The sequence below is a fragment of the Nerophis lumbriciformis genome, linkage group LG05, assembly GCF_033978685.3.
Source record: "Nerophis lumbriciformis linkage group LG05, RoL_Nlum_v2.1, whole genome shotgun sequence".
NCBI classification, from domain to species: domain Eukaryota; kingdom Metazoa; phylum Chordata; class Actinopteri; order Syngnathiformes; family Syngnathidae; genus Nerophis; species Nerophis lumbriciformis.
This window is the reverse complement of record NC_084552.2, coordinates 31918616-31936336: the sequence shown is the minus strand read 5'-3', so window position 1 is coordinate 31936336 and position 17721 is coordinate 31918616. Positions and strand designations below refer to the sequence as shown.

The 17721-nt window shown below is 41.4% G+C and overlaps 1 protein-coding gene across 3 annotated transcripts in view; it reads right to left on the bottom strand.

Moving 5' to 3' along the window:
- Window positions 1-175: 175 nt before the first annotated feature.
- tec (tec protein tyrosine kinase) overlaps window positions 176-17721 on the bottom strand; it is a 35928-nt gene continuing 18382 nt past the window's right edge. For 2 of the 3 annotated variants that reach the window (XM_061960843.1, XM_061960844.1), the window contains exons 8-18: window positions 12286-12351; window positions 12153-12207; window positions 11984-12066; window positions 11775-11908; window positions 7161-7235; window positions 6920-7091; window positions 6636-6852; window positions 6492-6556; window positions 4969-5087; window positions 3601-3758; window positions 176-3530 (exon numbers count right to left, since the gene is read on the bottom strand). In XM_061960843.1, coding sequence (XP_061816827.1) covers window positions 3447-3530; window positions 3601-3758; window positions 4969-5087; window positions 6492-6556; window positions 6636-6852; window positions 6920-7091; window positions 7161-7235; window positions 11775-11908; window positions 11984-12066; window positions 12153-12207; window positions 12286-12351 — 1228 coding nt within the window. In that variant the 3' untranslated portion in view covers window positions 176-3446. Of the gene's footprint in view, window positions 3531-3600; window positions 3759-4968; window positions 5088-6491; window positions 6557-6620; window positions 6853-6919; window positions 7092-7160; window positions 7236-11774; window positions 11909-11983; window positions 12067-12152; window positions 12208-12285; window positions 12352-17721 lie in introns of all 3 variants that reach the window. The other variant, XM_061960842.1, reaches the window with a different exon arrangement.

The following is a 17721-nucleotide window of genomic DNA, read 5'->3' as shown; positions in this document are numbered from 1 at the left end:
CATAAAGCAGCTGTGAACTGTCCAGCAGTGCCATGTCATGACTGTGTGGAGCAGCACAGGTCTTTAAGGAGACACGGAGAGAAGCTACACTGTTATCTTGTTTTTATTATAACATTGTCTGTGAGGCAAATTAATAAAAGTTTTTACAAACAAAAGACAAAACAAAAAGGCAGCATCCTTTTTTGAATCAGTATTTTAATGGCCCAAATCGGACATTGACATCACTGCAAGGCTTTAAAGTCCCATATGATGCTAACTTGACTTTATAATTGCTATAATCATGCCCCAAGAGCAGGAATATTCCACTAAATTGTTTTGTGTATTCTGTAGAACCAGCGTCCTCTACAGTAGATATTTGAATTTTGTCTATTTATTTTTGTCAGAGTTACAAGAGCGTTCTGCTGTTTTTAAAGACCTTTTGTAAAGAAGCTAGTCTTTGATCATCTTTTTTCACTAGTTGAATAGCCCAAATGAGGAAAAATAGAAGACCTAAAATGGAACCTTGAGCAACACCACAAACATAACTAAAGAAGTTGAACGGGGGGGTCCCCATGTGATGGGACACAAGTAGGGGATTTTTTTTGTTGTTGTTTCATTGCCATGCATGTCTTATAGTTTTTTATTGCTGTGGATTTTAATTGCATGTTTTTACACTTTAGAATTTGATTGTATTTTTAATTGCATGTTTTTACATTTTAGAATTTGATTGTCTTTTTAATTGCATGTTTTTACTCCTTGTGGACTTTGCTGGTATTGTAAGACGTTGCCCCTTTTTAGCTTGTTGCCCCTAACAACCGAAGTGCCCAATCAAACGGCACCTGAGATCAGACGCACCTGTGGAGCATTAGGACTGCACACATTTAAAAGGGAAGCATCCAACAGGCTTCAGCAGAGCGATCAGGGAAGAATCGACAGGCTTTGCCAAGAGCGACCGGGTGGACGCACGCAGGCTGGGAAGGAACCCCCGGACTACACAGCAGACCCCGCAGGCTACCGGAGCGAACCCCAAGAAGCCTACAACACGCAGGGGCAGAGGAAACTCTGCCTCCGAAATAAGTGACGTGTGTTGTGGATCTGTGGGGGCAACCAACTGCCTTGGGCTGTGGGCTTGCGGGCTCGTGCATAGTACGCTGGCTGTGTGGTTCTGTGAATAGGGGGCGATTGGGACCCAGAGACCTGCGGCGACCCCCGGGAGTGACCAAGAGGCGGAGCAAGACGGGACGGATACAGCCACGTAGGTCCCGCGAGTGACCGGCGACTGGCAAGGAGAGTGGGCGTACCCAATACTTTGACGCAAAACTACAGCAGGGGCAGGGCCCTGCCTTGCGTGTAAGTGTGGCGTTAGCCCGGAGAGCGTCTCCGTAGTTTTTAGAAGATTTTATCCCCGTGGCCTGCCTCCGTTTTGATGCTGTGTGCAGGAGGACGCCGTGGAAGTGGGTGGAGCCAGGACGCTGACCCACTACGCCTGTCGCGGCTGTACCCTCACCATAATATTGGTTACCAATTGGTATTTTTAGTATTGACAACTGGACGGTTTAATGTCTATTGTAATAAAGTGCGCACAAGCATAATCATCTTCCCTTATTTTGGACAGCTGCTCTCACTACATTGGGTTCTTAATATTTATTTGTTTTAAGCAACATTTTTATTAGATTTTAATATTCCACCACTCGGGTCCATTACACCCACACCAGTGGTCCCTCCCAGTGTTTCTTATTGTCCAACTGGTTTCAGATCCGGGGATATCGTTGTGGTTTGTAAAGCCCTTTGAGGCACTTGTGATTAAGGGCTACATAAATAAATGTTGATGGATTGATTAAAGTTTTGTGTCATACCGGTGGCACAATTCAAACTTGCTGGGGTCCTGTACGAAGCCTACTTTGTCTATTCGTCCATACTTGTGAGCGCCATTAAAAAAAAAACTTCCTAATTTCTGTCGTTTGGCCGGAAAGTCTTCATGGATTTGGCCCCTGAGCCCCCAGCTGAATAGTCCTACCCTAGAGTGTGTTTATTAGTACCAAACATGAGAACAATCTATCATCTCCCTCACTTGTTTGCTCCACTTCTGTGAGAAGAGGCGCTCAAATGCAGTCGCTTTTCAAGTTGCAGCTTTTCATAACGTCATGAAGGGAAAACGTCCTTCCTCATGGACATGATACCGCCTAGCTGAATGAGTCCGCCCCATGTATATGCCCACTCATGTGTTATCTATCCGTCACTCAGCAGCGATGGAACTGCAAGTGTGGCCATTTTGTTTTTCTTCACCAAACTGGCGAATCTAGCAAGATGTTGTTGCCAAAATGTGACTGTGTTGTTCGCACTGTAGCTCACATAGCTATGCTTGTGTCGCGAATGCAGACAAACAACAAAAAGTTAAAGTTACAAACCGCATGGTCCAGTTAAGACTTATTAAAAGCCAATTTAATCAAAATTTTAGCATTAAGGCAACATTTTGGTCAACACACTTCCAATAAACTATTTTGGGACCATAGCATCCTCACATCTAATGTGCGTCTTTAAGTGTTACTGTTGTGACAGAAGTGACTAGCCCAGGGGTCGGGAACCTTTTTGGCTGAGAGAGCCATATAATATTCTTTAACTCTGAATACAACTAAATGCGTGCATTTTTAAGTAAGACCAAAATTTTTAGAGTACCGTATTTTTCGGACTATAAGTCGCAGTTTTTTTCATAGTTTGGCCGGGGGTGCAACTTATACTCAGGAGCGACTTATGTGTGAAATTATTAACACATTACCGTAAAATATCAAATATTATTTAGCTCATTCACGTAAGAGACTAGACGTATAAGATTTCATGGGATTTAGCGATTAGGAGTGACAGATTGTTTGGTAAACGTATAGCATGTTCTATATGTTATAGTTATTTGAATGACTCTTACCATAATATGTTACGTTAACATACCAGGCACGTTCTCAGTTGGTTATTTATGCGTCATATAACGTACACTTATTCAGCCTGTTGTTCACTATTCTTTAATTATTTTAAATTGCCTTTCAAATGTCTATTCTTGGTGTTGGGTTTTATCAAATAAATTTCCCCCAAAAATGCGACTTATACATGTTTTTTTCCTTCTTTATTATGCATTTTCGGCCGGTGCGACTTATACTCCGGAGCTACTTATACTCCGAAAAATACGGTATAATAAGTCTCTTTTTCTTTTTAATAACAGTTATTCTGAAGGTAACCAATAATAAATAAAATACTTCTTACCATTAATGCGACTTCTGGGGCTGTATGGTTTTGCTGATGGCTTTGTAGTCTGGTTGATACATGGTTATTTTTAACACTGTGATTACCAGCGGAATTATTCATTACTTGTCGTGTTAAGCAAAGTCAGCTAGGATTTATATGAGAGCCAGATGCAGTCATCAAAAGAGCCACATCTGGCTCTAGAGCCACAGGTTCCCTACCCCTGGACTAGCCTGTCAGTTGGCGAGTGCAGCATCGACCTCTAGGGCGTCAGAGATCATCAAGCAGAGCTGAGAGAAGGACGGACGGTCATCAGGTCTCTGTGGACACAGAAAGAGTCATGCATGTGTTCCAGAATGTCAAGTTGAGGAGGGTGCGGGGGACACTGACCTCCTGCCAGCATAGCTGCATGATGTCATAGACAGCAGCAGGTGCTAGTTTGGGCCTGGAGAGGCGGTGACCTGTGGTTACCAGGGTAACGACTTCATGGTTGTTGCTCTGCTCGAATGGCATGCGGCCTTCGGTGAAAGCCTCCCATATCAGCACACCTGTGTGCACAAACAAAATAGGTTATAATGAGCTAAACCAGGGGTCGGCAACCCAAAACCTTGAAAGAGCCATATTGGACCAAAACTACAACAAACAAATCTGTCTGGAGCCGCAAAAAAATAAAAGCCATGTATAAGTCTTATAATGAAGGCAACACATGACGTAAGTGTCTATATTAGCTATAATAGCCTACTATCAAAATGACTGTGTGTCGTAGGCTGTAGCAAATCTTCGTTGACAAAAATGTTGAAATGTAATATTTATTCTACACATTTTTACAACATTAGAAACCATTAATAAATCAGAGGTTACTCAGAAGGTGAGATAACTCCTGGAAATTACTGGCTTTTAATGGCCAAATGTATAGATGTGTGTCCAAGTTAAGGCTGTCTTCTTTTAATATATTTATTGCAATTTTTGGCAAGCTAGGTAATGTTTGCTGTGGTCTGGAACAACATGGCACACAAACAACTATCTGAATTGCAGCCAATACTACCGTACATACAGATAATGTGACATGAGACATGCAAAACTAAATTATGTACAAAGAGGATACAAGTAAAGGATACTAAATGAACTCAAATACACCTACAAACGAAGCATAATGATGCAACATGTGCATACAACTAGCCTAAATAGCATGTTAGTCATGCACTGACCAAATATGCCTGATTAGCACTCCATCCATCCTTCCATCCATTTTCTACCGCTTGTCCCTTTTGGGGTCGCTGGAGCCTATCTCAGCACTCCAACAAGTCAATAACATCAACAAAGCGCACCTTTGTGCATTCACGCACAGTATAAAACGTTTGGTGGACAAAATGAGACAAAGAAGGAGTGGAAGATTTTACATGTAAACAAACTGTTGCGTCACAGTCCACACTATGGTGAGTTCAAGAACCGCCAAAAGTAGTAGGACAAAACGATGTTCACCAAATACTCTCATCAGCATACACACAAACATATTAAACAGTGGGCTTTCTAACAACTGGGAAGGTTTGTGTCATGTTTGTCCTCAAACAAAAAACTTAGTATTCCAAAAAAAAATGTTTCCCCCCATCTGTTTCCATATTTAATCCTTTTTTAAGAGGGTGGCACTAAAGAGCCGTGGGTTGCTGACTCCCGAGCTAAACAAAAAAAAAGTTTTCTCACCTGAATAAACACAAATTAAAATCAAAAATCTACAATGGCTAAAATGTATGTCCTCACCGTAGGACCAGACATCAGATTTGCTGCTATGTCTGCAGAAGTTGAGGACTTCAGGAGGCGACCACTTCACTGGAAACCTGGATCCTGATGATGAGGTGTACTGGTCGTCCAAAACGTACCTGAATGACAAAGAAGGACACATTTAAAGTAGGGGTGCATGGGTACAAGAGACTCACGGTACGGTGCGTACCTCTGTTCTTGGACTACGGTTTTGGTTCATTTTCAATTCATTTGAATTTTCGGATCACAAACATTGACTCCAATTTATTAACTCAATCCTCAATTAGCTTATATATAATGAAAATACATTAAAGGGCAGTTTGAATTTGAGTTAGTGCAAAATACCAAAGTTCAGTGATTATTTCTTTTCATTTAACACTATATGGTACATCTGAGTAGTTGAATCACAGCAAATACATAAACAAAATGTATGAATAAATATATATATACATTATATATGTATACATAAATATCCATCCATCCATCCATCTTCTTCCGCTTATCCGAGGTCGGGTCGCGTGGGCAGGGAAGCCCAGACTTTCCTCTCCCCAGCCACTTCGTCCAGCTCTTCCCGGGGGATCCCGAGGCGTTCCCAGGCCAGCCGGGAGATAAAGTCTTCCCAATGTGTCCTGGGTCTTCCCCGTGGCCTCCTGACGGTCGGACGTGCCCTAAACACCTCCCTAGGGAGGCGTTCGGGTGGCATCCTGACCAGATGTCCGAACCACCTCATCTGGCTCCTCTCGATGTGGAGGAGCAGCGGCTTTACTTTGAGCTCCTCCCGGATGACAGAGCTTCTCACCCTATCTCTAAGGGAGAGACTCACCACCCGGCGGAGGAAACTCATTTCGGTCGCTTGTACCCGGGATCTTGTCCTTTCGGTCATAACCCAGATCCCCTCAACGCCTTGACTGCGCTTAGAAATTCTGTCCATAAAAGTTATGAACATAATCGGTGACAAAGGGCAGCCTTGGCGGAGTCCAACCCTCACTGGAAACGTGTCCGACTTACTGCCGGCAATGCGGACCAAGCTCAGACACTGATCATACAGGGAGCGGACCGCCACAATCAGACAGTCCGATACCCCATACTCTCTGAGCACTCCCCACAGGATTTCCCGAGGGTCGAATGCTTTCTCCAAGTCCACAAAGCCATAAATATGTGTATGTATATATATATATATATATATATATATATATATATATATATATATATATTTAGGAAGGCGGAGTACCCCCCACGACCCCGAACGGGACAGGCGGTAGAAAATGGATGGATGGAGGAATATATACATATATATACACACATACATACATACATATATACACATATATATATATATATATATATATATATATATATATATATATATATATATATATATATATATACAGAGCACAGGCTCTCTGCAGTCTATATGGGTAGATTGTCCCGTGCAGGGCAGACCCAAAGGTCCTGTATTTTACGGTGTACTGTTGCATCCCTAGTTTAAACACGTTATGGACAGCAAGAGAGGCAGGGCTTACCTGGCCATGCCAAAGTCAGACACCTTGACCATCAGGGAGTCGTTTACCAGGCAGTTCCTGGCTCCCTGCACAACAGCCAAAGGACTCTTTAGCGAACACCATCAAAGACTGACACAAGTTATAGCTAACCGTGTGAGAAGAGACCAGATCTCTGTGGATGAAACTATTGCTCTCCAGGTGCTGCATGCCCTCACACACGTCTAAGCAGATGCTGAGCAGCGAGGCCGGGCTGAAGGTGCCGCGCCGTCGCTGCAAGAAGTCCAACAGGCAGCCGTGCTCCATGAACTCAGTGACGATGTAGATGGGCCGCTGCTGGCTGCACACGCCGTACAACTGCACCAACTTGGGATGGGACAACTTCCTGGACAAGTAGAAATGATTTAGGGGCCACATGTGAGGGGTGTTTATTCCCTGTCATCTCTCCTTACATCATGAGTTTGGCCTCTTCAATGAAGTCCTCCTCGTACATGGCGCCGCGCTTGATGGCCTTAATGGCCACTTGATGTTGCGCCCTCCACATGCCGAGTCGCACCACCCCCATCTGACCGCTGCCCAGCTCTTTCATGAAGGTTAGGTCGCTGGGGTTGATCTCCCACTTCTCTGGAACGAGAGCCACAGTATCACAAAAGCCGCCATTAAGTTTGAAAAATAAAACGTAAAGAGTCCTACCGTAGCTGAAGCCGGCCGTGGAGGGGGCAGACTTGTCCTGTTTGCCGACGGGATACCTCAACCTCGCGACAAGACCTGAGACAGACAGTACCATTAGTGCTCCAATTGATGCCTCGACTCGATTTACTGATGAAGTTTATATAGTCGCCAGGTGTTTGGTCTCCAACACAGCCGTCTGTCTCTGATGATCTTGATGTAAACATTTTTTACCTCCACAAAATCGGAGCAACTGCATTTGAAGTAACATTAGTCGTGCTTCTCTACCTCTGCATGTGCTTTAAGTGTGTTAATTTTCAGTACTGTTGTTTAATAATAAACTCATCGCCGCTATTAATGCGAGCTGAGCAGTTTGATCCTAACTGCAATTAAAACATCGGTTCTGTGGCTCTTGTGTTGCACAATATACGGTACTTAGTAATTAATGGCAATGTGGTCGAAGAGAGCTAAATTTACTTTTTTATTTTCTCATGCACTCCAAATTATCATTAAAGGGCACCTATGATTTTTTTAATCTACACTTACAACACTCTCTTCTGGTCTAGATCAGTGGTTCTCAAACTTTTTCGGAATCAGATTCAGAATTATCTTTTTGCCATTAAACAAATGTAAAATAAAAATGTTCTGACTCCTCCCGTTCCTTGTGGATCAAGATTAAAATTATTAAAAGACAATAAAATATAGCTGCAATGTAAAATGTAATATTGCTGAATTTAACTAAAACAACAATAAATAATAATTATATAAAATACCGAGCAGTGCAAAAGTCCCAATTTATTAGTGACTACCGGTAGTTCTAATGTGCAAAGAGAGCAAAACTGATGTGATATGTGCTCTTATGAGTTAGTTTTGTAGGACTGATAGAACTACTGTAAAAGACAGTCTCTGTCTATTGTGCCCCACGTGCAATATGTAAGGACGTCTTACAGTTCTGTGCTGGGAGAAAAAGGAGTGGGGAGATAGAGGCCACAGCTCTGGGATAGAAGCTATTCCTCAGCCTGTTAGTGGTAGACGTGATGGTTCTGAACCATTGCCGGATGGTAGTGGTTCAAAGAGAGGGTTACCAGGGTGTGTGGAGTCTTTAGAGATGTTCTTGACCTTCTTCCTCAGTCTGCTGGTGTAAAGTGTGTCCATGTGAGGGAACTCCAGCCCACGGGGCATCCTCTCAGCCAGTGTGCAGCTTGCAAACCACACAATGCTGCAGTTTTTGAGGATGCGTTTAATAGCGCTCTGATAAAAATTGAGCATTAGTCTCTGGGGAAGTTGGGCTTGCTTCAACTTCCTGATTAAGAACGGTCTATGTTGAGCTTTTCTAACCAGGTTTGAGGTGTGAGCAGTCCAAGAAACACTGACTCCAAGGAATTTCAGGCTCCCCGCCATTTCCGCGGCTTCTCCGTGTATGTAAAAGGGGGAAGTGGTGTCTGCCTTTTGTTCTTCGAAAGTCCATGATTATTTCCATTGTTTTTGAGGATTTGAGGATCAAGTTATTATTCTCGCACCAATCAGCTAGGTGTTCCACCTCAAGCCTGTATGCTGACTGATTGTTGTCTGTGATGTCATCAGTAAACCTAATTATGTGGTTGGAGCTGTGGATGTGTGTGCAGTCATGGGTAAAAAGTAGGGCTGCGAATCTTTGGGTGTCCCACGATTCGATTCAATATCGATTCTTGGAGTCACGATTCGATTCAAAATCGATTTTTTTTTTTTCGATTCAACGCGATTCTCGATTCAAAAACGATATTTTCCCGATTCAAAACGATTCTCTATTCATTCAATACATAGGATTTCATCAGGATCTACCCCAGTCTGCTGACATGCAAGCAGAGTAGTAGATTTTTGTAAAAAGCTTTTATAATTGTAAAGGACAATGTTTTATCCACTGATTGCAATAATGTAAATTTGTTTTAACTATTAAATGAACCAAAAATATGACTTATTTTATCTTTGTGAAAATATTGGACACAGTGTGTTGTCAAGCTTATGAGATGCGATGCAAGTGTAAGCCACTGTGACACTATTGTTCTTTTTATTTTATTTTCATAAATGTCTAATGATAATGTCAATGAGGGATTTTTAATCACTGCTATGTTGAAATTGTAACTAATATTGATACTGTTGTTGATAATATTAATTTTTGTTTCACTACTTTTGGTTTGTTCTGTGTCGTGTTTGTGTCTCCTCTCAATTGCTCTGTTTATGGCAGTTCTGAGTATTACTGGGTCGGGTTTGGTTTTGAAATTGGATTGCATTGTTATGGTTTTGCTGTGTATTGTTTTGTTGGATAGATTAATTTAAAAAAATAAATAAATAAATAAAAAATAAATGAAAAAAATAAAAATAAATAAAAAATGACAATCGATTCTGAATCGCACAACGTGAGAATCGCGATTCGAATTCGAATCAATTTTTTCCCACACCCCTAGTAAAAAGTGTGAAGATAATGGAGCTCAGCACACAGCCCTGGGGTGTTCCTGTGTTCAAAGTAAGGACAGAGGAGGTGTGGTGCCCTATTTTCACTTGCTGTGATCTTCATGTGAGAAAGTTCATAATCCAAGAACACAGTGGGGAACCCAGGCCTAAAATGTCCAGTTTGTTGACCAGCTTCTGAGGGATGATGGTGTTAAAGGGGAACTGCACTTTTTTGGGAATTTAGCCTATCGTTTACAGTCATTATGAGAGACAAGAACACACGTAATTTTTTTTTTTTTAGGATTTTAAAGATGATAAAAAACGATGATGTGGCTAATGGTAGTCACTAATGTAGCCTTCAAAGCCCCCTAAAACAACTTTAAAACACTCCATCAACGGATTATATACACACTCCAAGTATATATATAATGTAGTAACAGACACGTTCATGACAATATGCAATATGTACAATATTTACCGTATTTCGATCATTTTAATCACTGCCGGAACTGACTTCTTCCATTGAGTGAGTTCCACTTTAATATCAGTCATGATACACGCAGCACGTCATGAGTGTTATTTACAATGACAGTGCTTATGCTGTCTAGCTAGCTGTGTACAAACAAAAATGAAATGTGGGCTAATACTTTACAGATACTGTAATATGATTGTTCATGTTTTTCAGTCCGTACAAACTGGTGTCCTATCACAGCGTTGTGCAATACAAACTCAAACGCATTTCGTGTTGTCGTAAAAGCTAGTTTATCTCTTTCCGTAGCTACCTTATGTGCTCCAACAGCTGTAAAATTATAAAATTATGTTGCTGAATACACGAGATGTCTAATATTTGTTTTATTACTGACTGTCCAAAAGTGTTGACACACACACAGGACGGAGGATTCTTGTCTGTCCATGCAGCGCGAGCACTGATCCTGCAGCCGTGTGTGGAACTGTCAGTTTGCATGTCCTTCTGGCACATGCTAAATAAAACGCTAAATAGTGCTCTCAAAACGGTGATGAGTGTGGATAAATCACATTACGCGTGCTAAATAATATTTGCATCTCCTCCTCCCAGTGTTGTGTGCGTTTTATGATCAGAATATATTTTGCATATTAATGAAGACAGAGACGAAAAATGGATTGCGCGCCTTATTCTGCTCACTTAACAGACGCAATCCACTCTGCACACGTTTAGTAGATAAGCTTTGCATGTGTTATCTGGTTTGCACATGTTTTAGTACCCAAAAACCTTTAGTAAATCAGGCCCTATGTGTATATGCTTTTATTGATATTTTGCATTTGACTTGCTTAACCGTTACACTGATAAAGTAAATAAAGTAGAAATAGGCTACCATGTTATCCTTTAAGTATAGTTAAGTCCAAATAAAAAAAAAAGATCTTTTGAAAACAATCAAACCGTGAAACAATCCCCAAAAACAGATTTCAATGACAAACAAAAATATATTAATTTCAATCACTGTATATTAATTTCAGTGATGAAATTATCCACAATGTATTTGTTAATGTATATTTTTTTTAGTAGTTTTGTGCCTCAGATGAGAGGTCATAAAAGAAATGCTGAATGGATGTTTTTGATGTATTTTTGTGTTTCGTCTCAAAATTTAAAAAAAAATACCGGTATACAGTGACACCTTGTTGGCTCTTCTGCCTGCTGTTCTTTATGTAGCCATAGCCCACATTGTAATTTGTTGTACCATTTAGAGCACTGCTAATTCGAATTTGGGCATCTTGTAAACTGCGTATCTGGATCAGGTTGATCGAATTTAATGTTGCTGAGAAAAATCCAGCATAAAAGTAAGATGAATTACCTGAACCTGGGGAGCAAAAAATGGGATTTAAAAATTTGGATGATTATGATCAAGGCTAAACGTTTTGAACAACTGACTCCTGATGCTATAATGCGCATGCCAAGATTATATGAAAATCCTATATTGTGTGGCTTTCCTAAATGTCGGTGGAGAAGCTCTGCCCTCTCTGGCTGATATTTACCTATTTTCCAAATAAGGAAGTCCACCTCGCTGTGATGTCACGACGTAGCCAGACGGCAAAACTGCGGTTGGCATTGTTTAATACAAGGATCCAACATTGTAACATTTATAAGTCAAGAATGACAAACTTTACCATAGGTCACCTTGAAATTAAATTAATGAAAAACACATTACCGAATGCAGCTGAGTGTGTGTGTACCTGCTGCGTTGTGTTGGTGGTAGTTGATGAGTTCGGCAATGGAGTTAAACACATGTTTCCCCGCCAGGTAAAACTGTTTCGGCATGCCTCGGGTCTCCCTGATGCGGTAATGCTTAATGGCGGCGCCTCCCTTCCTGTGGGCCAACGCCACAAATGTGACGTTCTCTGTGAACCTTTAGGTGCCCTCGTTTCAGGAGTGTCGCCCTTACCCCGCCGCAGACTTGGTGTAGAGCGATACCGTGTACGTTCCCTGAGTGCTGGACTCCCTGACGATGAAGGCGCCTTCTTTGTCCTACAGGAGGCGGCAGAGACAGGTACACTCAACATAAGAAACGTGCTGTTGAACTGATGGCGACTAAAATAAGAAGGAAGTCTCACCTCCTTCCGCAGGAGCTCCTCCGCCTTGTTCCTGTTGACATGGTTGCTGTACCAACTTGCACACACAAACACAGTTTTAAGCTTTCAAACAACTACAAATGAACACTGCGCTGAAAAGATCGACACGACTCACCCAAACCGCGCCAGGTTTCCCGATTTCTTCTCCGTGACATAGTTGCTCGGGATGTAGCCTTCCTCCCTGTTGTGGTGAACAACAGCAATGTACACATTACACCATTGATTGATTGATTGATTGAAACTTTTATTAGTAGATTGCACAGTACACTAAATGGTAACACCCGATTAAGTTTTTTAACTTGTTTAAGTCGGGGTCCACGTTAATCAATTCGGTGTCCAAACTATGTGCGGCCCGCCAGCGGGAAGTCTCTAAACATCTTCTAAATCAACCTTAAAGATATTCCACGCCTACACACAAATTCTCACAATTGGACAAACATGAGTGATAGTCAATATATGTATATATGTATATATATATATATATATATATATATATATATATATATATATATATATATATATATACATATATATACATATATATGTATATATGTATATATATACATATATATATATATATATCCTGAAAATATGCAAACAAAACTGTGTTTAGATAATTGATACTTCAAACTTGCATAAATAAATCTTAAGGAATATAACATAACTTGGCTTCTGAGAGTTTCAAAATGTAATGAATAAAATGCTAAAGTTGTTGATAAACAAGCAATTATTTTAATAATTAAATATGGTCATTTTAAATGAATTATTATAATTTAAAATCAATAATTTCAAATGTGTTTATTTTAATGTATCATTCTATGGCTGGATGTAATAAGGAGTCAGGAAAAAATACAAATAAAAATACAATTAATTTTTATGTTTTTAGCAAAATATAGTAAAAATGCGCTCTGCAGCATCGCGTGGACATCGGGGGCGGTACCACTGGATTGGCAGACCGGGGTGGTGGTTCCTCTCTTTAAGAAGGGGAACCGGAGGGTGTGTTCTAACTATCGTGGGATCACACTCCTCAGCCTTCCCGGTAAGGTCTATTCAGGTGTACTGGAGAGGAGGCTACGCCGGATAGTCGAACCTCGGATTCAGGAGGAACAGTGTGGTTTTCGTCCTGGTCGTGGAACTGTGGACCAGTTCTATACTCTCGGCAGGGTCCTTGAGGGTGCATGGGAGTTTGCCCAACCAGTCTACATGTGTTTTGTGGACTTGGAGAAGGCATTCGACCGTGTCCCTCGGGAAGTCCTGTGGGGAGTGCTCAGAGAGTACGGGGTATCGGACTGTCTGATTGTGGCAGTCCGCTCCCTGTATGATCAGTGCCAGAGCTTGGTCCGCATTGCCGGTAGTAAGTCGGACACGTTTCCAGTGAGGGTTGGACTCCGCCAAGGCTGCCCTTTGTCACCGATTCTGTTCATAACTTTTATGGACAGAATTTCTAGGCGCAGTCAAGGCGTTGAGGGGATCTGGTTTGGTGGCTGCAGGATTAGGTCTCTGCTTTTTGCAGATGATGTGGTCCTGATGGCTTCATCTGGCCAGGATCTTCAGCTCTCACTGGATCGGTTCGCAGCTGAGTGTGAAGCGACTGGGATGAGAATCAGCACCTCCAAGACCGAGTCCATGGTTCTTGCCCCCAAGTGGAGGAGTTCAAGTACCTCGGAGTCTTGTTCACGAGTGAGGGAAGAGTGGATCGTGAGATCGACAGGCGGATCGGTGCGGCGTCTTCAGTAATGCGGACGCTGTATCGATCCGTTGTGGTGAAGAAGGAGCTGAGCCGGAAGGCAAAGCTCTCAATTTACCGGTCGATCTACGTTCCCATCCTCACCTATGGTCATGAGCTTTGGGTTATGACCGAAAGGACAAGATCACGGGTACAAGCGGCCGAAATGAGTTTCCTCCGACGGGTGGCGGGGCTCTCTCTTAGAGATAGGGTGAGAAGCTCTGCCATCCGGGGGGAGCTCAAAGTAAAGCCGCTGCTCCTCCACATCGAGAGGAGCCAGATGAGGTGGTTCGGGCATCTGGTCAGGATGCCACCCGAACGCCTCCCTAGGGAGGTGTTTAGGGCACGTCCGACCGGTAGGAGGCCGCGGGGAAGACCCAGGACACGTTGGGAAGACTATGTCTCCCGGCTGGCCTGGGAACGCCTCGGGGTCCCACAGGAAGAGCTGGACGAAGTGGCTGGGGAGAGGGAAGTCTGGGCTTCCCTGCTTAGGCTGCTGCCCCCGCGACCCGACCTCGGATAAGCGGAAGAAGATGGATGGATGGATATAGTAAAAATGTATTTAGGTTTGTTTTTTTTAATTAATAAATATATTTATTTTTAGGTAAGATAAACATAATAATACAATTTATCTCTAGTCTGGATGATTTAGTTCTTGTCACCCTGTTGTCCTCCCGTCTGAAAAAAGGCTGTCCTCACTCAGGTCCGCAAGGAGCTGGAGGGGGCGTGGCTTCCAGCTCCGGCTGAAAATCGAGAGATTTTCGGGAGAATATTTGTCCCGGGAGGTTTTCGGTGCTGAATTTCGGGAGTCTCCCGGAAAATTCGGGAGGGTTGGCAAGTATGGTATGGGTACTACTTGCTGAATGTACTTGCTGATATGTAGTCAAAAACCTCCAACATAAATGTGCCACTCAAGATGACAAGCCCACTGAACCGTGGGGACATTATGAAAAAACACCTCTGAGCGCCATACAGATGTTGTAATTACACTCATCTAATGCTACGCCAAAGCATGATGGGTAAAAAAAACAAAAGAGGGAAAATACAACCTTAGAGAAAAAAACATTTGTATGCACGTACAACACTTAAAACCTTTAATATATCAGTATGTACAATTAAATTATGGAATGCCATCCATCCATTTTCTACCAAGTAAATAAATGAATCAATGTACCGTATTTTTCGGACTATAAGTCGCACTGGAGTATCAGTCGCATTTTTGGGGGAAATTTATTTGATAAAACCCAACACCAAGAATAGACATTTGAAAGGCAATTCAAAATAAATAAAGAATAGTGAACAACAGGCTGAATAAGTGTACGTTATATGACGCATAAATAACCAACTGAGAACGTGCCTGGTATGTTAACGTAACATATTATGGTAAGAGTCATTCAAATAACTATAACATATAGAACATGCTATACGTTTAACAAACAATCTGTCACTCCTAATCGCTAAATCCCATGAAATCTTATACGGCTAATCTCTTACGTGAATGAGCTAAATAATATTATTTGATATTTTACGGTAATGTGTTAAAAATTTCACACATAAGTCGCTCCTGAGTATAAGTCGCACCCCCGGCCAAACTATGAAAAAAACTGCGACTTATAGTCCGAAAAATACAGTACTAATATGATCCAATTTAAGGAAACTAAGTGTTTACAATGTGCAAAGAAGAAGAACATTCTGAACGCAATGATAATTTTAATATTATATTATTATTGTTAAATGTATGCAGATGATACAATCATTCATGTGGCAGCCGACACCCCTCAACAGGCTTCAGAGATACTAAACAGACAGCTTGCTGAAATAGCAACATGGCTTCAAAATAACGGTTAAACGGCTAAATTATAACAAAACAGTCTCAATGTGTTTATCTTTGAAGAAACAATCATTAATTGAAATTCAAATAAAATAGAGCAGGTAAAGGAATTTAAATATTTGGGTGTTATTTTGGACCCTAAGCTAAAATTTGATGGCCATATTATAAAAATGACTCAGACCATAAAAATAAATGTTATCTGTTTCAGGCTTATTAGACCTTGTTTATCTGTTCAAGCTGCACAAGTTTACATGCATGCAATGATTTTATCCCATATGTCTTATTGTGCCATGGTCTGGGGACAGGCCACGAAATGTGTAGTGAAGCCCTTGTTGTTGTTATATAAACAAACAATGAATCATCATCACTGCCATATTACCCAAAAATATAACATGATGAGTTTTGATCATTTAATAAATTTCTCATTTTAAGAGAATTTATTGATAAGGGGGTGTACTTGTGACCCACCCATAATGTGTCACATTTTTGTGTTGATATATTTATTTTATTTTATGGTTTGAATTCGTTTTTGGAGCTGTCATTCCACATTTATCAATATTCACATTGGTCAGTAGGGGGCAGTAGGGCGTTTCTTCCTAATTGAATGCGATCACCTACAGACCGGAAGTGTCTTGTCATTCTGACGAGAGCGACCAGTCTGTGACCAACTGAAACGTTCTGTGTGCTTTTTTTCCTCCTGTATAACAGGTTAGTTTTGGTAAAACAACTCACTGAATAATATCCATGTTTTTTTTCTAAGTTTGGGTACACATTGTGATGGTGGAGCCTAACTCTAAAGTGTTTGTGAGTTGTAGTTTGTATTTGTGAATGAATCCGGTGTACAGCTGTATTAATCAATACAAAATGGCGACGTGAGTGCGCAATGTTTATATAGGAACTTCTTATCCTAATTCAGACTCCCCAAATTAGAGCTCCCGTTTTCTTATTGATTTCATATGTATATTTGTATAATGTGTGTGTTCTGAAATAGGTTTTACATGCTATTTTGTTATGTTTAGACATGGTTATATAAGTTAAGCTCTCAGGAATGGTCAATGAACATTTCAAGTACAGTAACTTAAAGCTGCTATATAAGAAGAAGAATATGAAGAAAAGTAAAGTATTTAAATGAATGTTGCTAAATTGTGCATTAAGTTAAAGGTGAATATTCCTGAGAAAGACAAGACAGTGAAATAATGTCTAATTGAGCACTATATTGTATGTTTTGGAGTGATGATGTGGATTTGTGAAAATATATGGCAAAGGCATACAGTATTGTTATGGTAATTATAACTCCAGTGATACAGTAACAGTTTAATGATAGTTTATTGAGTGTTTTGATGAAAATAGAGGTGAAGATAAAGTAAAAGACATTGACATGATAATACAAAGTGACAAAATATATGGGAAATTAAGTGAATTGTGGATTTGTAAATTCTGTTAATAAATTCTGACGAGAGCGACCAGTCTGTGACCAACTGAAACGTTCTGTGTGCTTTTTTTCCTCCTGTATAACAGGACAATATTATCTGACTGCTTGTCCTGGCTACCTGGGACCTGCAACAGATATTTGGGGGCTCGTCCGGAATCGGCAACGCCATTGATGGTTTGACGGTTGCTGATCCAGTGATATATATATATGAACCCGTAAGGCCAGAGTGACTGCACGTTACTGAAGTGAGGTGGCGTGTCTGCGGTGCGGCGACAGAGCAGAGGTGGTGTGTCTACAGTGCGGCTACAGAGAAGAGGTGGCGCGACTGCAGGACAACTACAGTGCAGAGGTGGCCTGACTGCAGTACGACTTCAGTACAGAGGTGACGTGCGACCATAGAGCCAAAGCGACTACAGAGACTGCAGTGCGACTACAAAGACTGCAGTGCGACTACAGTGACTTAGTGCGACTACAGAGGCGAGGTGAAGTGGCCGCAGAGCGACGACAGAAGCAAGGTGTCATCACTGCAGCTAAGGCCATGTCTGAAGAACGAAAAGAACTC